General features: G+C 41.7%; 1 protein-coding gene across 6 annotated transcripts; it reads left to right on the forward strand.

Moving 5' to 3' along the window:
* Nucleotides 1–954: 954 nt before the first annotated feature.
* LOC103650165 (uncharacterized) lies at nucleotides 955–13,181 on the forward strand. 6 transcript variants are annotated; one of them, XR_004857149.1, is made up of 5 exons: nucleotides 959–1,890; nucleotides 1,980–2,075; nucleotides 5,050–9,879; nucleotides 9,969–10,064; nucleotides 13,039–13,181. XR_004857149.1 is itself a non-coding variant. In XM_020550228.3 (2 exons), exon 1 carries the CDS (start codon nucleotides 1,168–1,170, stop codon nucleotides 1,807–1,809), a length of 642 nt encoding a protein of 213 aa, XP_020405817.1. In that variant the 5' UTR covers nucleotides 969–1,167; the 3' UTR covers nucleotides 1,810–1,890; nucleotides 5,050–5,192. The 6 variants fall into 6 exon arrangements, 1 of the variants encoding a protein (XP_020405817.1); XR_004857148.1 differs by having other exon boundaries at nucleotides 956–1,890; nucleotides 1,980–9,879; XR_002268008.3 differs by lacking the exon at nucleotides 13,039–13,181 and having other exon boundaries at nucleotides 958–1,890; nucleotides 9,969–12,657.
* The last annotated feature ends 11,342 nt before the right edge of the window (nucleotides 13,182–24,523 follow it).

Below are 24,523 nucleotides of genomic sequence, written 5' to 3' on the forward strand. Positions count from 1 at the left end.
TCAACAACATTCCATATACTTTTGTGGAGTGAGGTTAGGTGAAATTTCATCAAATCACTCCACCTAGCATACTTCACCGTCAAAGGTTGGCGGTTTGCCTAATGGAACGGAAAGTAATGGAGTATGTCTAGGAATGCGAGGGTAGCGTAGAGGGATCTTACTAAACTTCTTGCGCTCATGGCACTTAGAAGTGATGGACGGCGCATCGGAGCCGGAGGTTGATGGTGATGAAGTGTTGGTCTCGTAGTAGACCACCTTCCTCATCTTCTTTTTCTTATCGCCACTCCGATGCTGTGACACCCCAGGTGTCAGTTTCGTGTTATGTCGGGAGATTAATCCTAATCTCAGATGCTCAGTAAAAATTTCTATTTCTCGATCGTGCCTATCTCTGTTTATCAGGCTTTCTCTTGGAAGTTCACCGAATTCAGAGTTAATCGATCGCGAGAAACAGCCAATTTTGGAGCGTGTTAAAACTTTTAATTCTCGGAACTAATGCAGACTCGAAGATCATTCTCGAATTTTAGATCTCATCTGAAGCCCTTTAAATCAAACTCTCGGTGACTATTATCTGATCTGAGCTCGAATCCAATTCCTCGAACTTCGATCGATGTTCGACTATTTTAATCCGAATCCGTATCTCAAAAGAAATACTCAGTATGTCATCCTCTAATTAATTTCTATCCGATTCGGCTTAATATCTCTGTATCCAATTCGATTTCAAAATCAGCATCGACAGCAATTTTAAAATGCCACGATTCACCTTCTCCGACTAAAAATCCAAAGCCGATCAAATCTCAGGACGATTTATTTTCAAATCACGCGTAGGGAATTATTTTCGAGCGGAATCTAATTAGACTCTCGGCCGAATTAATTGCTCAATCGTCAGTTCACCGAAATCTCTTTCGCTCTGTTCTGTGTACAAACAAATTCCGCGGGAACATTTTATTCCGGAAAATATTTAGCGCAGCCCGTTTGGCATTTTGGGCCAAGCCCATTTAAAACCCAGCCCATTAGGCCCACTAAGAAACCCTAACCCTAGGGCTTCTTCTATAAATAGGGGTGTTCACTTGGTCATTTTCCACTCCCACCCCTCCATTTTTCCCTAGCCGCCACCAGCAGCTCTTCTCTGTTTCCTGGACGTGCGCAGGGAGCTGAGCTCCTTCTCCCATGGCGCCTCCACACTTCCAGCCGCCCTCCTCTGCCCAGCAGCCGAGCGCCCAGCTCCTCCCCTCGGCAGCCATGGCGTCCTCCCCTTCCTCCCGCCCTCTGCTGTCCACGGCGAGCTACAGCAGGGAGCCGAGCTCCAAGCTCCCACGGCGCTCGAGCTCCACTCCTCCCTGTTCGTCTTCAACCCAAGTCGGCGCCCTCTCGCTGGCTGTCCTCTCCGTCGCGCCCCTACTGGCCGTGCCCCTCACGCTGGCACACAGGCGCCCAGGCAAGCTTCCCCATGGCGCTCGACTCCCTGTTCCATGGTGCCCTGTGGTCGCCCCCTTCTTCCCCTTGTGGCTGCGCTCCTCTGCTCCCTCCATGGCGCCCCCTGCTCCTTCCTCGACGCGCTGTAGGTGCTCGACAAATGCGCAGCTCCATTTCTCCCATGGCCGTGGCCTGCTTTTCCCGGCGCCCTGCGCAGCATCTCCCTCCCCCAAGTCCCTGCGCGCGCACAGCAGCAGCTCGCCCCACCTTCCCTCGCTGCGCAGCCCCTCGGCGAAACGCCGCTGTTCCTGCAGCCCCGACACCTTCCCTGGCTTCCTCACTGCTAGCGCTGCGCGCGTGCCACGTGTTCGGCGATCTGTCCAAGTGGGGTGTTGAGCAGTGAGCAGCAAGCCGTCAACGCCCGCCGTGTGCTCGCTGTTTTGCGCAGCCCATCCGCGACGCCGTCGAAAAACCGTGGTGAGAAACCCCCGCTGCCCTTGCTGCTATTATATTTTTATTTTTGGTCTCGGTGAAATTGTTTAAAGGTTGTGTGTGTCTAATCGCAGCTAGCCGTCAATCGCCATTCGTCGCGCACGCGCGTTCAATACAAGACCGGTCGGGTGAACCACGTGCTTGCATAACTCAAATCCGATCCCGCTCAGGTTGATTGATTTATAGTTTACCATACGTATGATTTGGTTGATGTCATGCAGTGCACGTATATGTATGGATATGTGTAAAATGTTTTGGTTATACGCATTAGTAGGTTCGCATTTGCGGTTGGAGAACAAGAAGTTGTTTGCTGTGTGCGATTTGTAGTTTGTCTAAATACGTTTTGGTCGATGTGGTGTGTATTGGTGTTTGAATATATGTGGCTGCGATGATTCGTTTATGTGTCACGAGGATGGTTCGTGGATGGTATTAGTCGTTTGTTAAAATACTTTGTCATAAAGTAGTGTGTTAGTTGTGGTAAATTAAATAAAGCGTAAAACATACTTAGTAATTTCCATAGTTAGCTAATGAGTTAGTCTATGTTCAATATATTTTATGTATTCATCGTGGTGTAGGATAGAGTGGGTCGAAGATATGAATTATGAGACATGTGATTTGTGTTTAAGAACGAGAGGTTCGAATAATCGGTTAGTGTTTCACTTGTCTAGTCGCTAAGTATTGTCATAAATAATTGTGCAAAAATTGGTTATAAGAATGCAGTGGTCACGTGGTGTGGTTGGATGCGATAAGTAGACGAGAAGGGTGGGTTTGTCTGAGCACGATGTTGTCGAACGTGTGTATCGAAATGTGATGTAGTAGCGATTGCGTTGAATTAAACGGTAATGTCTCGGGTGCACGCCGCAATATGGTTGCATGCGAGACGGGGTAAAAGAAAGTGTGCTCGACATAAATGTTGGGTCGTTGTAGGTAGAAATTGTCTTGGCTTAAATAGAAAGGTGGTGACATGCCAGAGTAGTCATCGCTTTCCTATATTTATAGGTCAAGTCATGGCGATGCGTATTATGCGTTCATTAAATTATGTTTCGCATATAGCGTATGATTGTACTCACGATTTCGAATAGACACTTCAAATAAGTCAAGTAGGTTCATAATGAAAGATGTGTGATGAAGTTAGTTGTTTTAGGATATTGTTGAAATGCTCCATTCATGTGATAGACATGTGTGGATAATTTAAATCGAGTCGATGTGTGTGACGATGATATTCATGAATTAAGTAGATGTCCTAAAATTGTGTAGTGAAGCTTAGGTTAAGTTGCAAGCGATGTGGAAATGTTTTGGTAAAGATGTATGTGAATTGTGAACGAGTCATTCGATGTATCATGTCGTGTCGTGGTGGTATGAAAAATGGGTTAGGAATCGATCGGCTAAATACCAAGTTCGGTTAGAGTTATTTTGTTACTTGGGATTGTGGGGTGAAGTGATGGTGTGACTATGTAGCCGTCACGTCATCTATTGTGCGACTATGCTTAAGTGTGCCTTGCTATAAGTTAGAATAAATCGAGTCCCTAGAACGCGACAATTTTAGAAGTAAATAGAAGCTGAATTTTGAGGATTGCTGTTTTGGACTGCATGCGCTGTTTTAGTTGTGCTGTATGTTGGGTGAACTGAATTATGTTTTCTGTAGATATGTGCTATAGAAAAGTTGTAGATAACATGATTATCTTGCTTGTACAAAAATTTGACAGCCATAAGCCTGATCGTTTAGGAGTTGTGTTTTTCGCAAGCCCAGCATCTGAATCTGTCGAATTTCTGGACAGATTTCAGAAATTGCAATGGTTGCTTAAGTTAATGTTGAAATAAGTTATTGGTGGCCACAAGAAAGTTGTAGATAACCTTATTATCTTGCTGGTGTTAAAATTTGACAGCCATAGGTCTGACAGTTTAGGAGTTACATATTTTGCAAATTCAGTAACTGAATCTGTCCAAATTCTGTACAGATTTCAGAAACTGTATTGTTTGCTTAAGTTAATGTTAGAATCAGTCCTTGTAGATTATAAGAAAGTTGTAGATGCTTTTCTGATCTTGCTTGTGTTAAAATTTCATAACTAAAGGCCTGACGGTTTAAGAGTTATGAATTTTACAACTTGGTGGCTGTGTTCTGTCCACTGACAGAACAGATTTCGAAAACTGAATTGTTTGATTCAGTTCAACATAGAATCAATTCTTGGTGATTATAAAAGTTGTGTAGTACTTTTGCCAAGCTTTCCAAAAAGTCTTGGATCACTCTTTTTGGTGGTCTGAAGCTTAAGTTATGAATATTTCAATTAGGAAGACTGAATCTGTCCAGTTCTGGACAACAAGGTCTTTTAGTGATGTTTACGCTTGGTTAGATATTGAATCACCCTGTGATGTTAATAAACAATTTGTAGAAAATTTAATTAGCTTTTCAGAAAGTCTAGGATCACTTTGTTTGGATGTCTGAATTTTCAGTTGTGAATTTTTGAAGTTGCTAGCCTGAATCTGTCCAAATCTGGACAGCGCTGTTGTATTAGCACGTTTTGACCTTGCTAAGTGTTGAATTATGTTGTGATGAAAATACCAAAGTTGTAAAGCACTTTTTAAGCTTTCCAAAAAGTCCTAGTTTGCTATTTTTGGATTCATATTTTAAAAGTTATGATTAAAACAAGTGACTGCTGTATTGCTGTCCAAAAATCTGCAAGTGCCCATTTGATGATTGAGTTCACCCGTTTGGCTAAAAATGCTTAGTTAGCACGTAGCGGGCATAGGCTCGTAATGGCTAAACATAGACTAACATGTGTTCCATGATTAAGGTGCTTGCTTGCTGTAGTTGATTGTGATAGATGAGTCCGTCGACTTGGATGCATCGGTCCTCTGTTAAACTTGTTTGTGATGCTTTTGTGTGATCAATAGAACTAATGCAAAGTCGTAGCAATTAAATAAATGCGTGTACCTGTGATATCGTATTTAGGTTGTGTAAATAAATAAAATGTGGTCGTCTTGTTAATGGTGTTAATGATAAACGCCGATAACATACGAATAGCTAGCGCTTGCGTATAGTCGTTACGGTGTCTTGCAATTAAATGTTAGTTTGCTACCATGTATTTATATAGCTTGTGATATTTTTCATTGTATTCATACATATGCATCTTGCATCTCATTTAGGACCGAGAGGTGATGATCGTGCAAGTGATGTGGTGCCAGCCACAAGATGCAGATGGTGGACGACCTGAAGAATGGACTTAACCAGTGGATGCTCGCCAAGCGAGTACCTCCCCAGCAAACACTATCTAAGTGTTAAATTAAAGGCAAGCCCCGGTTTATGCATAACCGTTATATATGCTATTTTACTGCACTTAATGTTTGTAGGCTTGTGCTGTGCACTTAAGTGTAGGAGTTGCCTGAAACCCTAGTTGCATGAACTCAGGATTCCTTTTTGAGATGAATACTAGTATGTTAGGTCGAGTAGCTGCTTTACTAATTAGGGATCTCGGTAGAAGTCGAGTGATTTTTCTAGCACTCGCGCGAGGTCAGGAATTGGCTGTATCCACTTTCTTATCATATTAATGTTGGTTTGTGGGCAACAATCCATGGGGATTGGTTGTCTACGGGATAAAATGTGAATAAGGATTAAGGTGTGGTACCGTGAGTCAAGCGTTTGAACGTACTAAGCACATGCCGAGAAATATGGTAAATCGGTAAGCCTAGTACCTGAGTGAACCTGGCAGTGGACATATCCCCTCACGCGTCCTGAGACGAGGTCTCCCATTCCGGTTATGGTGGGTACAAGTGCGGTCACTGCACGACGGCCAGTCGGGGTCAGTGGGGCATTGTACGCCAAGGCGGTGAGCCCTGATCTGCTGACGGGGAATCGATGGGGACGGTTGATGTGTGTGGGGACGGAGTGCCCCTGCATGTCGTGTGTTTAGGTTTACCTTGCAAGGATAAAAACTCGATTCGAATCGTCTGCTTCTCGCAGCTAATGAGACTGCTTGATCCATGCTGCTACATTGAGTAATAAGTGGAAATGAGGTGACTGACAAAAGATGTTGATTGATAAATTGTTTGATACCATGTATGACTAGCTAGGTACACATCTAGTAAAGAGGATCATACTAAAACTTGAAAAGCTAAAACATGATTTTAGACTCAGCTAGTGCTTTTGGCAACCAAGCCCCTCAGCCAAACAGCTGCATGTCTAGAGGTAGAGGAGTAGACTCCTCACACCGGGTAAGTCTAGCTGAGTATTAGTATACTCAGCCTTGCTTGTGGCACAATTTTTGCAGGTACTCCTTAGGATGTTTGGTTGATGGTGTGACTTGGCCTCCATCCCTGCCACCGGGATAGATGGTCGAGTGGGTTACTGCTTCCGCAGGAGAGGACCAGGAGGAGTAGCGTGGCCAGGCTTCGCCATGTTACTCGGTTCTTCTTCGTTAGTTATTCCGCTGCAATAAAATTTATGGTTATTATTTTTGAAACTCCGATAATGTAATCATTATTGATACTTATTAAATTTGTGGTATTATGCTTTATTGTACTTCTCTGTGCCTCACCTTCGAGTGAGCTAGTGGTATTCGATCCTGGTAAGTGGCTTTATCGGACTAGATCCGAGGGACTGACGGGTTATTCCTGTTTAAGTGTGTTGCTGCCCTTAAGGGTGCGACTTGGGCACTTAAGCTGGAATAATTCGGGCGGTTCCGCCACAGCTGGTATCGGAGCGAATACCATTACAGAGAAGTCAATAAGTCATGATTACCAACCTTTTCTAAAGTAAAACTTGCTTAGAAACCAAGTTGGATAGCTGTCAGGACGATAAGGATAGACCTAGGACGTGAAGCCCTAGGAATAGATGGGTAGCTAGGTGGCTAGTTATTTAGGCCATAAGGGCTACTATTACTATTAATAAGGATGCTGTAGAAGCACCCAAAAATTAGTTAGGTCTGAGAAGACGACTAGAATGAGCATGCATCATGATTGTCGCATCATTGTCTCTTGTGCACCGACATGCTTCTCTCACCTTTATTCCAATAATAAGAAATTGTGAATAATGTAATGTACTGATATGTTAGGAACTATAAGAAATGCCTTCCTCGTGTCAGATTGGTAAGTCTTGTTAGGTCGTGCTATGTGTTTCTCTTGTCTTGCTAGCTAGGTGGTATTATAATTGTTCAACCCTCTTTGCCAATAAAAAAAAAATTTGTTGCCTGTTTTGCCCATAAAAAGACCTCCTTCTCCAAACAACCTAGTGGTTCCCTTGTAAAACCTTAAAAAATATTATCATGTGCTTGTTTTTGTGTTTTTAGCCCTTGTGTGTTTTACACTTGAATTTTACACCTGCACAGCTTGTAAACCTCCATAGCTTGATCGCTAGACCAACCCAAGTCTCCTTGTGCACTTGTGGTGTCAAAAAAAAATTGTTGTTGGTGTCTAGTTGCGCAAACCCTATCAAGGCCATGTTCTTTTCATAAATCCTTGCCCCTAAAACTTCATAGCATTCCTGTTGATCATCCAGTTGATCCTGTTGTCTACCCCTCCTTTCGCATGGATCTGGTGATCTCTTTCCTTGTGAATCATGTTGCGACTTTCTCATCTGAATCTCTGGATCCTTTAATGATTCTGCCCTGTTATCTTGTTATCTTCTATAACCCGTTCTCAAGTATCGGATGTTGATTTGCCTAAATCTCTCAATTCTGGTCATTCTCATACCCCTTCTCTAGGATCATGACGCTTGTTTTATCAACTTATCTCTAAATGGCATATCCATTTGGTTCAATGGATTTGATTGTTGTCCTTGGTTCTCTCATGTCTCTAAAAGCTCAACAATCTATTTTGATCTCATGGTCGGTTCATCCTCATATCAAATCTCGTGCTAATATCTGATCTGATAATCTCCATGTTGATCATCAAATGGTTCTCTGGGTTAAAGAAAATTCTCATGTGATGCTCTTCTGTCAGCAATCTCTGCTTCAACTCCGGTCACATTCTTATTTTCTGAGCCATACTCTCATGGGCTCCATCTATCTGTGCTATGTGGATTTCTCATTGGTTGCGTTTGGTAATGGTATTATGGCTAACAACTGATGGTGCCGCGACGAGACCGAGAGCCTACTATGGTGCACACATGGTTGAGCTACTCGGCACGCGCTGGTATCGCGGTTAATAGTCGTGGTCCATTAAGAGACTATACTGATGTGCTATCTTTTGTGGGCACTCTCAGAATGATCGCTGCATTTTGTCTCGATATGTCGCGATATTCTAATCATATCTGTCTTCAGTATCTTGCCAGATACCCTTTCATGAATTTGCATCTATCTTCAGCCTGGGAGTTACATGCTTCTCCACCCTTAAATATCCTCATTCGAATCTCGGGACGAGATTCTTTTTAAGGGGGGAAGGCTGTGACACCCCAGGTGTCAGTTTCGTGTTATGTCGGGAGATTAATCCTAATCTCAGATGCTCAGTAAAAATTTCTATTTCTCGATCGTGCCTATCTCTGTTTATCAGGCTTTCTCTTGGAAGTTCACCGAATTCAGAGTTAATCGATCGCGAGAAACAGCCAATTTTGGAGCGTGTTAAAACTTTTAATTCTCGGAACTAATGCAGACTCGAAGATCATTCTCGAATTTTAGATCTCATCTGAAGCCCTTTAAATCAAACTCTCGGCGACTATTATCTGATCTGAGCTCGAATCCAATTCCTCGAACTTCGATCGATGTTCGACTATTTTAATCCGAATCCGTATCTCAAAAGAAATACTCAGTATGTCATCCTCTAATTAATTTCTATCCGATTCGGCTTAATATCTCTGTATCCAATTCGATTTCAAAATCAGCATCGACAGCAATTTTAAAATGCCACGATTCACCTTCTCCGACTAAAAATCCAAAGCCGATCAAATCTCAGGACGATTTATTTTCAAATCACGCGTAGGGAATTATTTTCGAGCGGAATCTAATTAGACTCTCGGCCGAATTAATTGCTCAATCGTCAGTTCACCGAAATCTCTTTCGCTCTGTTCTGTGTACAGACAAATTCCGCGGGAACATTTTATTCCGGAAAATATTTAGCGCAGCCCGTTTGGCATTTTGGGCCAAGCCCATTTAAAACCCAGCCCATTAGGCCCACTAAGAAACCCTAACCCTAGGGCTTCTTCTATAAATAGGGGTGTTCACTTGGTCATTTTCCACTCCCACCCCTCCATTTTTCCCTAGCCGCCACCAGCAGCTCTTCTCTGTTTCCTGGACGTGCGCAGGGAGCTGAGCTCCTTCTCCCATGGCGCCTCCACACTTCCAGCCGCCCTCCTCTGCCCAGCAGCCGAGCGCCCAGCTCCTCCCCTCGGCAGCCATGGCGTCCTCCCCTTCCTCCCGCCCTCTGCTGTCCACGGCGAGCTACAGCAGGGAGCCGAGCTCCAAGCTCCCACGGCGCTCGAGCTCCACTCCTCCCTGTTCGTCTTCAACCCAAGTCGGCGCCCTCTCGCTGGCTGTCCTCTCCGTCGCGCCCCTACTGGCCGTGCCCCTCACGCTGGCACACAGGCGCCCAGGCAAGCTTCCCCATGGCGCTCGACTCCCTGTTCCATGGTGCCCTGTGGTCGCCCCCTTCTTCCCCTTGTGGCTGCGCTCCTCTGCTCCCTCCATGGCGCCCCCTGCTCCTTCCTCGACGCGCTGTAGGTGCTCGACAAATGCGCAGCTCCATTTCTCCCATGGCCGTGGCCTGCTTTTCCCGGCGCCCTGCGCAGCATCTCCCTCCCCCAAGTCCCTGCGCGCGCACAGCAGCAGCTCGCCCCACCTTCCCTCGCTGCGCAGCCCCTCGGCGAAACGCCGCTGTTCCTGCAGCCCCGACACCTTCCCTGGCTTCCTCACTGCTAGCGCTGCGCGCGTGCCACATGTTCGGCGATCTGTCCAAGTGGGGTGTTGAGCAGTGAGCAGCAAGCCGTCAACGCCCGCCGTGTGCTCGCTGTTTTGCGCAGCCCATCCGCGACGCCGTCGAAAAACCGTGGTGAGAAACCCCCGCTGCCCTTGCTGCTATTATATTTTTATTTTTGGTCTCGGTGAAATTGTTTAAAGGTTGTGTGTGTCTAATTGCAGCTAGCCGTCAATCGCCATTCGTCGCGCACGCGCGTTCAATACAAGACCGGTCGGGTGAACCACGTGCTTGCATAACTCAAATCCGATCCCGCTCAGGTTGATTGATTTATAGTTTACCATACGTATGATTTGGTTGATGTCATGCAGTGCACGTATATGTATGGATATGTGTAAAATGTTTTGGTTATACGCATTAGTAGGTTCGCATTTGCGGTTGGAGAACAAGAAGTTGTTTGCTGTGTGCGATTTGTAGTTTGTCTAAATACGTTTTGGTCGATGTGGTGTGTATTGGTGTTTGAATATATGTGGCTGCGATGATTCGTTTATGTGTCACGAGGATGGTTCGTGGATGGTATTAGTCGTTTGTTAAAATACTTTGTCATAAAGTAGTGTGTTAGTTGTGGTAAATTAAATAAAGCGTAAAACATACTTAGTAATTTCCATAGTTAGCTAATGAGTTAGTCTATGTTCAATATATTTTATGTATTCATCGTGGTGTAGGATAGAGTGGGTCGAAGATATGAATTATGAGACATGTGATTTGTGTTTAAGAACGAGAGGTTCGAATAATCGGTTAGTGTTTCACTTGTCTAGTCGCTAAGTATTGTCATAAATAATTGTGCAAAAATTGGTTATAAGAATGCAGTGGTCACGTGGTGTGGTTGGATGCGATAAGTAGACGAGAAGGGTGGGTTTGTCTGAGCACGATGTTGTCGAACGTGTGTATCGAAATGTGATGTAGTAGCGATTGCGTTGAATTAAACGGTAATGTCTCGGGTGCACGCCGCAATATGGTTGCATGCGAGACGGGGTAAAAGAAAGTGTGCTCGACATAAATGTTGGGTCGTTGTAGGTAGAAATTGTCTTGGCTTAAATAGAAAGGTGGTGACATGCCAGAGTAGTCATCGCTTTCCTATATTTATAGGTCAAGTCATGGCGATGCGTATTATGCGTTCATTAAATTATGTTTCGCATATAGCGTATGATTGTACTCACGATTTCGAATAGACACTTCAAATAAGTCAAGTAGGTTCATAATGAAAGATGTGTGATGAAGTTAGTTGTTTTAGGATATTGTTGAAATGCTCCATTCATGTGATAGACATGTGTGGATAATTTAAATCGAGTCGATGTGTGTGACGATGATATTCATGAATTAAGTAGATGTCCTAAAATTGTGTAGTGAAGCTTAGGTTAAGTTGCAAGCGATGTGGAAATGTTTTGGTAAAGATGTATGTGAATTGTGAACGAGTCATTCGATGTATCATGTCGTGTCGTGGTGGTATGAAAAATGGGTTAGGAATCGATCGGCTAAATACCAAGTTCGGTTAGAGTTATTTTGTTACTTGGGATTGTGGGGTGAAGTGATGGTGTGACTATGTAGCCGTCACGTCATCTATTGTGCGACTATGCTTAAGTGTGCCTTGCTATAAGTTAGAATAAATCGAGTCCCTAGAACGCGACAATTTTAGAAGTAAATAGAAGCTGAATTTTGAGGATTGCTGTTTTGGACTGCATGCGCTGTTTTAGTTGTGCTGTATGTTGGGTGAACTGAATTATGTTTTCTGTAGATATGTGCTATAGAAAAGTTGTAGATAACATGATTATCTTGCTTGTACAAAAATTTGACAGCCATAAGCCTGATCGTTTAGGAGTTGTGTTTTTCGCAAGCCCAGCATCTGAATCTGTCGAATTTCTGGACAGATTTCAGAAATTGCAATGGTTGCTTAAGTTAATGTTGAAATAAGTTATTGGTGGCCACAAGAAAGTTGTAGATAACCTTATTATCTTGCTGGTGTTAAAATTTGACAGCCATAGGTCTGACAGTTTAGGAGTTACATATTTTGCAAATTCAGTAACTGAATCTGTCCAAATTCTGTACAGATTTCAGAAACTGTATTGTTTGCTTAAGTTAATGTTAGAATCAGTCCTTGTAGATTATAAGAAAGTTGTAGATGCTTTTCTGATCTTGCTTGTGTTAAAATTTCATAACTAAAGGCCTGACGGTTTAAGAGTTATGAATTTTACAACTTGGTGGCTGTGTTCTGTCCACTGACAGAACAGATTTCGAAAACTGAATTGTTTGATTCAGTTCAACATAGAATCAATTCTTGGTGATTATAAAAGTTGTGTAGTACTTTTGCCAAGCTTTCCAAAAAGTCTTGGATCACTCTTTTTGGTGGTCTGAAGCTTAAGTTATGAATATTTCAATTAGGAAGACTGAATCTGTCCAGTTCTGGACAACAAGGTCTTTTAGTGATGTTTACGCTTGGTTAGATATTGAATCACCCTGTGATGTTTATAAACAATTTGTAGAAAATTTAATTAGCTTTTCAGAAAGTCTAGGATCACTTTGTTTGGATGTCTGAATTTTCAGTTGTGAATTTTTGAAGTTGCTAGCCTGAATCTGTCCAAATCTGGACAGCGCTGTTGTATTAGCACGTTTTGACCTTGCTAAGTGTTGAATTATGTTGTGATGAAAATACCAAAGTTGTAAAGCACTTTTTAAGCTTTCCAAAAAGTCCTAGTTTGCTATTTTTGGATTCATATTTTAAAAGTTATGATTAAAACAAGTGACTGCTGTATTGCTGTCCAAAAATCTGCAAGTGCCCATTTGATGATTGAGTTCACCCGTTTGGCTAAAAATGCTTAGTTAGCACGTAGCGGGCATAGGCTCGTAATGGCTAAACATAGACTAACATGTGTTCCATGATTAAGGTGCTTGCTTGCTGTAGTTGATTGTGATAGATGAGTCCGTCGACTTGGATGCATCGGTCCTCTGTTAAACTTGTTTGTGATGCTTTTGTGTGATCAATAGAACTAATGCAAAGTCGTAGCAATTAAATAAATGCGTGTACCTGTGATATCGTATTTAGGTTGTGTAAATAAATAAAATGTGGTCGTCTTGTTAATGGTGTTAATGATAAACGCCGATAACATACGAATAGCTAGCGCTTGCGTATAGTCGTTACGGTGTCTTGCAATTAAATGTTAGTTTGCTACCATGTATTTATATAGCTTGTGATATTTTTCATTGTATTCATACATATGCATCTTGCATCTCATTTAGGACCGAGAGGTGATGATCGTGCAAGTGATGTGGTGCCAGCCACAAGATGCAGATGGTGGACGACCTGAAGAATGGACTTAACCAGTGGATGCTCGCCAAGCGAGTACCTCCCCAGCAAACACTATCTAAGTGTTAAATTAAAGGCAAGCCCCGGTTTATGCATAACCGTTATATATGCTATTTTACTGCACTTAATGTTTGTAGGCTTGTGCTGTGCACTTAAGTGTAGGAGTTGCCTGAAACCCTAGTTGCATGAACTCAGGATTCCTTTTTGAGATGAATACTAGTATGTTAGGTCGAGTAGCTGCTTTACTAATTAGGGATCTCGGTAGAAGTCGAGTGATTTTTCTAGCACTCGCGCGAGGTCAGGAATTGGCTGTATCCACTTTCTTATCATATTAATGTTGGTTTGTGGGCAACAATCCATGGGGATTGGTTGTCTACGGGATAAAATGTGAATAAGGATTAAGGTGTGGTACCGTGAGTCAAGCGTTTGAACGTACTAAGCACATGCCGAGAAATATGGTAAATCGGTAAGCCTAGTACCTGAGTGAACCTGGCAGTGGACATATCCCCTCACGCGTCCTGAGACGAGGTCTCCCATTCCGGTTATGGTGGGTACAAGTGCGGTCACTGCACGACGGCCAGTCGGGGTCAGTGGGGCATTGTACGACAAGGCGGTGAGCCCTGATCTGCTGACGGGGAATCGATGGGGACGGTTGATGTGTGTGGGGACGGAGTGCCCCTGCATGTCGTGTGTTTAGGTTTACCTTGCAAGGATAAAAACTCGATTCGAATCGTCTGCTTCTCGCAGCTAATGAGACTGCTTGATCCATGCTGCTACATTGAGTAATAAGTGGAAATGAGGTGACTGACAAAAGATGTTGATTGATAAATTGTTTGATACCATGTATGACTAGCTAGGTACATATCTAGTAAAGAGGATCATACTAAAACTTGAAAAGCTAAAACATGATTTTAGACTCAGCTAGTGCTTTTGGCAACCAAACCCCTCAGCCAAACAGCTGCATGTCTAGAGGTAGAGGAGTAGACTCCTCACACCGGGTAAGTCTAGCTGAGTATTAGTATACTCAGCCTTGCTTGTGGCACAATTTTTGCAGGTACTCCTTAGGATGTTTGGTTGATGGTGTGACTTGGCCTCCATCCCTGCCACCGGGATAGATGGTCGAGTGGGTTACTGCTTCCGCAGGAGAGGACCAGGAGGAGTAGCGTGGCCAGGCTTCGCCATGTTACTCGGTTCTTCTTCGTTAGTTATTCCGCTGCAATAAAATTTATGGTTATTATTTTTGAAACTCCGATAATGTAATCATTATTGATACTTATTAAATTTGTGGTATTATGCTTTATTGTACTTCTCTGTGCCTCACCTTCGAGTGAGCTAGTGGTATTCGATCCTGGTAAGTGGCTTTATCGGACTAGATCCGAGGGACTGACGGGTTATTCCTGTTTAAGTGTGTTGCTGCCCTTAAGGGTGCGACTTGGGCACTTAAGCTGGAATAATTCGGGCGGTTCCGCCACAGATGCGACTTGTGGGAAGAGGATTTCTTCTCCTTCCCCTTCCCTTTGTTGCGGGACTCTTCCGATGAAGCTTTCCCGTGGCTTGTAGTGGGCTTGTCGCCGGTCTCCATCTCCCTCTTGGCGTGATCTCCCGACATCACTTCGAGCGGTTAGGCTCTAATGAAGCACCGGGCTCTGATACCAATTGAAAGTCGCCTAGAGGGGGGGTGAATAGGGCGAATCTGAAATTTACAAACTTAATCACAACTACAAGCCGGGTTAGCGTTAGAAATATAAAACGAGTCTGAGAGAGAGGGCGCAAAACAAATCGTGAGCGAATAAAGAGTGAGACACGGTGATTTGTTTTACCGAGGTTCGGTTCTTGCAAACCTACTCCCTGTTGAGGTGGTCACAAAGACCGGGTCTCTTTCAACCCTTTCCCTCTCTCAAACGGTCCCCCGGACCGAGTGAGCTTCTCCTTAATCAACCGGGTCACTTAGACCCCACAAGGACCACTACAAACTTAGTGTCTCTTGCTTTGATTATAAGTGCCTTGAGAATAAGAATGGGAAGGAAGAAAGCACGATTGCAAAAGCCAAGCGACAAATGACACACGGATCACTCTCTCTCTCAAGTCACTAATCACTAATGATCACTTGTCTCAATTGTGGAACTTGGAGAGATTTGGAGGCTTTGATTGTGTCTTGGAATGGATTGCTAGCTCTTGTATTGAATGTTGAAGGATGGAATGCTTGGGTGAAGTGAATGGAGGTGGTTGGGGTTGTATTTATAGCCACCAACCACTTCCTAGCCGTTGCACCTTTCTGCCGACCGCGGACGGTCCGCGCCCCTGGTCGGGACGGTCCGCCCCTGCAGATCAACGGCTGAAAACGCAACGGTCAGCAGTAACGGCTATATCAACGGCTATATTGCATTTAATGCGTCGTCAGATGTCAGATAAAGCCAGTCGCGGACGGTCCGGTCGTGCACCCCGGACGGTCCGCGAGGACACTATAATTCATTTTGCCGAACCCGTTACCTTCGGGTTTTTCGGTTCCTCACCTACCGGACGGTCCACGCCTGAGCCCGGACGGTCCGCGCGTGGTCTCGGACGGTGCTTGCTCTTCCATCGGACGGTCCGCAGTAGAGACATGTGTTTTTGCATTGGTTCTGTCCGGGAGTCATTTAGGTGTCGCGGACGGTCCGCCGCAAAGGCCCGGACGGTCCGCACGTGGTCTGATTTTCCAAAGAGCTTCTCCTGTCCAGAATAATCTACAGTATTCCGGACAGTCGATTTAGTATAGTTGTAGATGAACCTTTGGCACTTGTAGAATATATAATCTAGAGCAAACTAGTTAGTCCATTTATTTGTGTTGGGCAATTCAACCACCAAAATCATTTAGGAAATAGGTGTAAGCCTAATTCCCTTTTCAGGTGGCAAGGGAGCCGCAGAGGCTTCGACAGCGGCCCTCCTCGGCCATGCCTGGCTTGCGTCCACAGAGCGGCTCGCCGGCCGGCAGGGGCACGGGCTGGGAGGCTCGTCTGGGCGACGGCGGGGAGAAGGCCGCAGGGGATGCGGTGGGCGCTCGCTGGCGAGGCTCGCCGGAGCGACACGCGACGGTGGCACGACTCGCAGGGCACGCTGCGCAGCTGCATCGAGGCAGGCGCTCGGTGGCCAGGGCATGGAGGAGGAAGATGAGACTGAACTGCACAGAAGAAAGAGATGTGCGAGGCTCGGATGGATGGTTTGATGGAGAATAGGAGCAGCGGGGCGAGCAGGGCCATGAGCAGCCGCGTGTCCGCACAACGTGCGCGACGTGGGCGTAGTTGGCGGCGGGAGACGCGGCTGGAGCGCACAGGGTGGCGTGGCGCGTGCGGGCATGGCTGCTGTGGCAAGGGCGCGGCGAGGTGGGCCTCGCGAGGGTGCCGGTCTGCGCGATGCTGCTGGGCGCGCGGTAGCTCGAGCAGGTTGGGCGCAGTGGGCTGCGGGCAAGCTGGGCTGGCCGAGAGGGTGCGGGAGCTGGGCCGCGGGAGGGGCGAGTTGGGCTGGCCGAGAGGGGGGCAGTTAGGCTTTCTCCCTTTATTTCTTTGTTTCTTCCTTTTCTCCTTTTTCTCTTTTCTATTTCCTACTAATTCAAATCGAATTCCTTTCTAAATGCATGCTTCACAAATTCACTCATCAAACAAAATGAAAGCATGCTCCAGCATGATGCGACTATCAAAGCACCGCGAGGGTTTTACTATACTAGGCTTACACAAAAATAAAATAAATAAATAAAAAATATTCTTCACTATTTAGAAAAAAAGAAAAGAAAAGTAAGGAAAAGTGAGAGTAACACCTGAATTTGGTGGATATTATGAAAGAAATTTTATACCCCCAAATTCAGTGTGTTACAGTTCTCCATGTTCCAATTAATATGTATGATCTTGTTATAATTAATAACACAACATAAACTTAGAAACATTATCATATTTAATGAGAACCAGCAATAAGCTAAGTTATAGCAACTAACATAGCTACTTGACTAAAACATAACTAGGTTAACAAGGGATGGTTGGTAAAGTGTAGGTGCTTCTAGTAGGGAAGCCATCAAATTATGCATATAACACAAACATAAACTTTGTTATCTTTTCATGTGATTAGGTTCAAAAGAATATGCAGGGGAGAAATCCACTTGACTTGCTCACAGAATTCTTGAGGCTCTTCCTCAAACTGATCCTAATTCTCAACTATTGGATCAACTTCTAAATAATACACAAGCAAATAGAAACAAATACATATCAATAAACATGCAAAATTCATCATAAACAAGGCTAAAAAGAAACCATAAAGACAATATTATCTATTTTTGAATAACAACAAAGCTTAACAAAATGTACACTTTTGAAAGAAAGTTTGGTTTGAAAACATAACGTAAATCTAACCGCATTTTTAGTTTAAAGATCATAAACAATATCTTCACTATTTTATTGTTTTTAGGAAAACTATATAATATGGCCATGAGTTAGTTATAATAAAACATATAATTAAGCGCATATACCTTTTATGAAAACTTGAATTATAAGCCTAAACCCTATTTCAAGAAAAGATAATTAAGCAATTAATTATCTTTATTTTTGGTTAAGAAAACACATGGTCTATATCATCTTTTAATTTTTATTAAGAAAACCTATATTTGAAGCAACTATACTAAACATTATTAACTTTAAATTTTGAAAGTATGAAAACTATTGCAAAAGTTGTTTTAAAATATGCAGTACAATATTATGAAGCTAACAAAACAAAACAAATTTATTTGGACTTAAAATACACATTTTATATTATAAATACCTATGCAAGGACCTATTTGCAATAAAATATAGATTCCAAGGGGCTAGGAACAAAGAAAACAAGGACTCGAGGGTTTTACTTCAAAAATCTGAGGGCTTCGGTGCAAGAACACAAGCTTTGGACAATGAGTTCCAATACCGAAAGCGGTAGGGGCCTAAACATAATAAAAAGGACATATACGAAAGGGTTTTTGAACTGTGATGGATAGGCAAGTAAAAAGAATAAAGTGCATGGGCCAAATTGCTAAATGGTCATCTTCAACTTCAATTCCATGGTGGTTTTGGCTTCGACAGCTTTGGGCTGGGCTCGACGAGACAAGATCGAGATAGGGGAGGTGTGTAACGACAAGAGAAGGCTCTAGAGAACTTGGGCGTGGCCTCAGCATCGTTGGCAAAGCTTCGGAATGACCTGTCCGTGGCAAGTGATGGCTGCACGTTGGTGCATGAGAGCAGAGCGAAGGAGGGTGCATGAGTGAGAATGCTGGCACATGGAAGCAACTGGGGGCTTAGGCAGTTTATATAGGGCCATGAGGGGTAGCGGAGGAGGCATGAGCCATGCTCGATTGCTCGCCGGAGTTAATGGCTAGTGGGGGAGAGGGAATGGTGGTGGCGCTTAATGCTCGATGGAGAAGGAGAGAAACGGGCGTGGAAGTGGACTCTCCACTGAGTCAAGGCGAGCACAAATGCGGGCAATTACTGAATGCGTGGAGGCAAGTGGACGTGGGGGCACGGGCGCACGACGACTTGAGGAAGAAGAAAGCTCTCACAGGTGGGCCCTACTTGTAAGCAAGGACACAAGGGAATGGGTTGTGGGGGAGTGGGCCGAAATGCGGGTTAGTGGGCTGGGGCAGGCTAAATTGGTTTTTTTCCTTCTCTTTCCAAACCTTATTCTTTTATAAATCCAAATGTTATAAACATTATAAAAATCAAAATAAATTCAAGAATTCTATTAACTTAATAAAATACTTATTGTTCAAAATAGACTATTTTAAGAATATCCTATTATTTAATAAAAGGGTTTTACATAAAGAAATAAAAATCAATAAAACTAAGAATTTTGAAAAACTTTCAACCAAAAATTATGCACTAATATGAATGCAACAAACATTTGATTTTTTTTTATCTCTTTCAAAAGTTATATATCTTATTTATATCATCATTTTCATCCTTTGAAAACAATATTATTTTCCTCCCTAATGACTTCAGTAAACTAAAGTTGAATTTTGGGTGTTATACTTGGTTTGTGAAGCAAAAATATATACTCTCGATACTATAGAATGCGGCGCTAACATTGTAGTTTAAAGGTTCGAGAGGTCAAAACATTTTTTTAAATGGCAAAATTAAAAAATTCGGTCCTTTGCGTAGCCTAGTGAGTTTCTTTTTTAATCCGAACGGGCTTGGAAGACTGGAAACCGTGTGCCGTCAGGTGCTGGTGACGCCAGGGTGTGGCCACCGGATGTGACTGCTATGTCAGCCATTTCTGGCAGCGTCTCGGGAAACCTGCCTTCGACTCTGGTTTCTTTGACTGTACTGGCCCCGTGCTGCGTGGAGATCTGGAGTCCGCGGTCCGCCTCCGCGCCGCAGTTTTCTTGCGTGAAGACTGAAGACTGTTCCGTTTCCTCGTTCAGTTTGTTAAGAACCCTTTGCTGCCAAGTATAGTCCAAAGACTACTTAACTCATAAACACAGGAGACACAAAAATATAGGAGTTATTGATATTCTTATTTATGTATTCTGTTCAATAGTTACAACAAATAGTAGTGTCCTCCTCTATATATAGTGCAAAGTTAGGATTTTATTTAGATGGGCCACATGGGCCTTCGGGGCCCAAACTGGTTTCTTAATACTCCCCCTTGGCTCTCTTGCCGCGAGATACACATGTCCCAAAACTCCACAAAAACCCAGTGGGAAAAAATTTGGAGAAAGAGTACATGGCTCACGCTTGCTGTGTTGCATGATTTGTCTCATTAAAAACCTTATGTGAGAAACTTCTATTGAAAACTCACATAAGGGGAAAAGAGTACAAATCACCTTTTCTTCATTTAATCTTAAGACTATAATTAGGTATTTGAACTTCATGCTCAAGATTCAATTTAGGAGTATGCAATTTTCTCCCCCTGAGAACTACACTTTTAAGTCTTTTATAATTGCTTCAAGTCCATCCTTTCAATGATGGATGCAATGCTTAAATGGAGATCTACAAGATCTTCTTGTGCCTTATTATGTAAGACTCTAACGTGGTTCAACATATGCCTTCTTGATCATATATTAATGGGATTTTTATACATAACACATATCCCATCATTACTTATGCAACACAAGCTTCTTTATTTCATAAGTTGGTAGTGGGATTCCTTAATCCACATTACTTATATCGTGGAGTGTTTCTTATTCAAAGTATACATCTTCACAAAATCTTTATGCTAGACTTTGGTTCCCACATGAGTTTGTCATTGTTGACACAAAGGTCCACTTTCTGACTTCAATATGACTTTAATTTACAACAAAGGGATTCATATTCATATTTAGGTACATGTCTTGATCTTCAATGCAAAATTTCTTAGCCTTTGGATATATTGGAGTATATTCATGATTCATATACATGGTATTTATTTATACTTAATGCCATTACCGATCAAACACAATGACACATTGAGTGTCTACCTTTGGTGTATCGACATAGTATTTCCTCCCCCTCATCCTTAGGTTCTTATAGATCTAGATTCACAAATGACCGACCAATTAATAGTATTTTCATAATGCACTTTTCTATATTGAGAACCTTTTCAGTATGATAAGGTATAGGTTTCAAATATTCATTCAAGCATGCCTCAAGCTATATGCTTAAGTTGTGGCATGCTCATACTTCGAGTATGTTTGCATTCTTGCAAGATTCTTTCAATACTTGTGGTAACTTTTCGAAGTTACACTATGCTTAATTTTATTTGCCTTTCTTAGGTTATGGTCAATGACACTTCCATGTGCCTATAAATATATAAAGTCCAAATCAAGATCTTTTCTTTATTTAATCACCCTCTTATTCAACTTCAAGTTGATTTCTGCCAATGAGATAAACATACTTACAAAGGAGATAATGTCCATGATTAGGAAAAACAGATCTTCAAGACCTTGAGCTGCTAGTTGCCATTGTATCTTTGCTATAGTGACTGCCATCTTTTCAAGACAGTCTGCATTATATGGTAGATACATAATGACTATTGCTCTTGTTCAAGTATTACCATTCCTTTTCAGAATTCACGGGAGTGCTTTATGCACTTTATCTTGCTTTACTCTAATATTTCTCAATACGGTAGCAAGCTCCTTTATTAATAGCTGATGAGCTCAAATTTGTTTCAGCTTTCTCTTCTTTTTCATTTACCGATATATTCATATCCTGAAGGCACCTCGCTAGAAGGCTGCTCTCCAGTTACCAGCTCTCAACTGGTTCCCCATTATTTCGTTGGGGTGTTTCATGACTAGGCTATGATAAGCTCTCTTATCCATTTTTCTCTAGGCGTCCCTGGGTACTTGGAATTAGAGTAACTAGATTTCATATCCTTTTCTTTGAGGCCTCAGAATAGGATGAGGAATACCATTGCATGGTACTTAAGTCCTCTCTAGTGCACTAAACAATAGTGCAACTTGATCACGCTCTACAAATCACAAAACAAAATGGCAGTTCAATACTTTATTTCAATGTCTCCTTGACATTCCAATTTACTTATTGGTATTGCACGGGAATATTCTATGTGAATTCTTGGCTTCTTGATTTTCTAGTTTTCTTATTAGTGCGGGTCTTGCACGGGTATCTTTTTGGCTTTTCGAGCGATTTCCCGGCATTCTTATTTCAAGTATTCTTTTCCTCCCCCTAATGTCGTGGAATAGATAATTGGGTATTATTGTGGTAAGTACTTATACCATAGATTTGAAGTTGGGGAGTTGTTCATATGATCATTTGCATTAGTCATATGCAATAGGACTATATGCCCCTTTTCTTTTCTTTTGAAATTATCGACTTCATATCCTTTTCTTGGAAAAGGGTAATTCTTCTAGTACGATCATATTTTCCAAGTGTATCCTTATTTCATTTTGGCATCTTCCTTCACATTGCTAGACTTTATAGTGATGATTGCCCAATATATCCATAATTCTTATGAGCAATGCTATCAACTTCATTGGTATGTGGTTTTCTAAGGAGCGCACTCACTTATGACCACTTTGATGAAGCATATTTTGACACGTATAAATTATTAAAATCCCTAAGGATTTTATATGACCATGGATATCTCCTAGATGCATTCTAGGCAAGGGTTATTCTTTAAATTACACTTTTCATAAGAGAGTATTGCACTTTTAGTTTCCCCATTGGCTCCAAAATGCTCACAAGGATCTTCTTAATTCAGGGGATACTAATGTGATGGTCTTGCAAATTGATTGCTTCTCATTATTTGCGAATATAAATGAAATTTCTTATGATGCAAAAAGGGGAGAGGATATCTAAGATTCTAAACTATTTATCCAAATAATAAATTGACAATTCAAGTGTGCATTGAGATTCAAAAGGGGAAAATTTTCATAAATGATTTTCACATTCAACCTTTCTTAATAATTCATATGGAAAATCATCCATATTTCCTAACAATTCATAGTGAAAGTACGATGTTCATTGTTTCTTCCTGAAACAAATTCTTATGGATCTCTTTTAAACTTGAGAGGGTACTACATGTACGATGCTTCGTATGATCATGCTTCTTCAAGTGCTGATATAATGTCACATTTTTCATTCTATGCATATAATGTAAAATAAATACTTTGAGGAATGACATTATAGAGGGCAACCTTCGTGGCCCGCTTGGATGCACCCTTCTTAAAAATTCTTTTGTGTCGATATCTCTTTCGACATTTTGTATCAGTCGGATACTTTCATAGTATTTAAGAGATGATTCATATGCTTCTATGTTACTTTCATGCTTCATAATAATCGAGTAAATGCAAGATTCCATACAAAGTGGAAACACACATGAATGTATTTCAAATAAATACTAAGTAAAGATTCATATATAATGATGAGAAAAATGTGACCTCTTCAAGAGTTGGAAATTATTTGCCAAAACGGATGTAATCTTCGTGGCTTTCTAATTCATATAGTATTTACAACCACAATTCTAAAATGATGCAAGAGATGTTGATCATTTATAAAAGATCATTCAAAATAAATATTGACTTTAATTTCAATATTATTGTTTGGGTATTTTCTTCAACAATCCACTTCATGTGGTTTTTATACGATTAGGGGCAAGGGGGTATTTCTTCGTGGGGGGCCATTCATAGTGCCAATAACTTACTACTTGCATGTTCGATAATAAACATAGATTGGTATAAACCAAGCTAGTGTGCCTTCATTTGTCAATTCATACGACTGAATTTGGATATGCACGAGGTAAAAAGATTGTGCATATTAGAAACAACGAGATGACCTTCTATGGTTCATATGAATGGTTAATGTTGTTTATATGCTAGTATTAGACTTCTTGTTAAATATTTTAAATTAGGTCAAAATAGTTATCGACCATACATCCACGCATATGACTTGTGCATATTAATTCATCGACGTAGAAGTCGGTGATTTCAAATCAGCAACAATTATATGTCACACCTCGATCGACTTCTTGTCGGCGACTACCAGTCAGCAACGATGGTGTATTCTTATATTGTGTGGATACAATACTTAAAATTGCCCATATTTTTAAAAAAAATATACAAATATTTGCAATACTATAAGTGGTATATGTTATGCTTCTCATGAAATTTATTGGCCATGAAAATATAATTGCATTAGCAAATTCATAAATGCATTGCATAGAGGTAATAAATAACACCATAAAATTACCTTTAATCCATGATCCTTTTATGCCATCATCAATGCTTCTTCTAATTGTAGTTTAGCCATGTGTGCTTCTTTGAAATTTTCATAATTTCCAAAAGCACTTCTTGTAATTTCGGATTTCTCGAATGTTAATGCATTTATACAATCAAGGAGTGCTCTATGTAATTTTGAAAAAATAACGAGTCCACTACTTCATGTAAGACTTTCAAAATATGGAATGTGCTTCCAGTAATATGTACAATAAGCAACGAACTTCGTGTTATATATACAATGTGCAACATAGAATGCTTCATATTATATCTTTGGTAGGCCTTTCCATTATGTTTTTTTTGTAAATCCAGAGTATTCTAGGCCTTCTAAAAATACATTATTATATGGGTAAAAATATACATCTACAGAATAAGCAAAATTACTTCTTGTAATTTTTGTTGCACTATAGGGATAAAATAGCAAATGTACAAATAGTAATACAAATTCATAATTCAAATGCTTAAAGAATATAATAACATGCTAAATAATATACAAATACATAAATAGGGAATAATTCTCATTATTTTCAGAATTTTTATGGTTATTCTTAAACCCTTTTATAATTCAAGAGGTAAATGAAAAAAAAACAGATAGCTCAAGAAGAGCCCTACAAATTTCGGGCCCAAAAAGCCCATTCTGATACATGTAGGGTTTACTAACCCTTCTCCCCTCTTTACCTTTCTTTCTCTTTCCTCTATCCTTATTCTCCATGGGCGGTGGC

Source organism: Zea mays, chromosome 3 (genome assembly GCF_902167145.1).
Source record: "Zea mays cultivar B73 chromosome 3, Zm-B73-REFERENCE-NAM-5.0, whole genome shotgun sequence".
Taxonomy (NCBI): Eukaryota; Viridiplantae; Streptophyta; class Magnoliopsida; order Poales; family Poaceae; genus Zea; species Zea mays.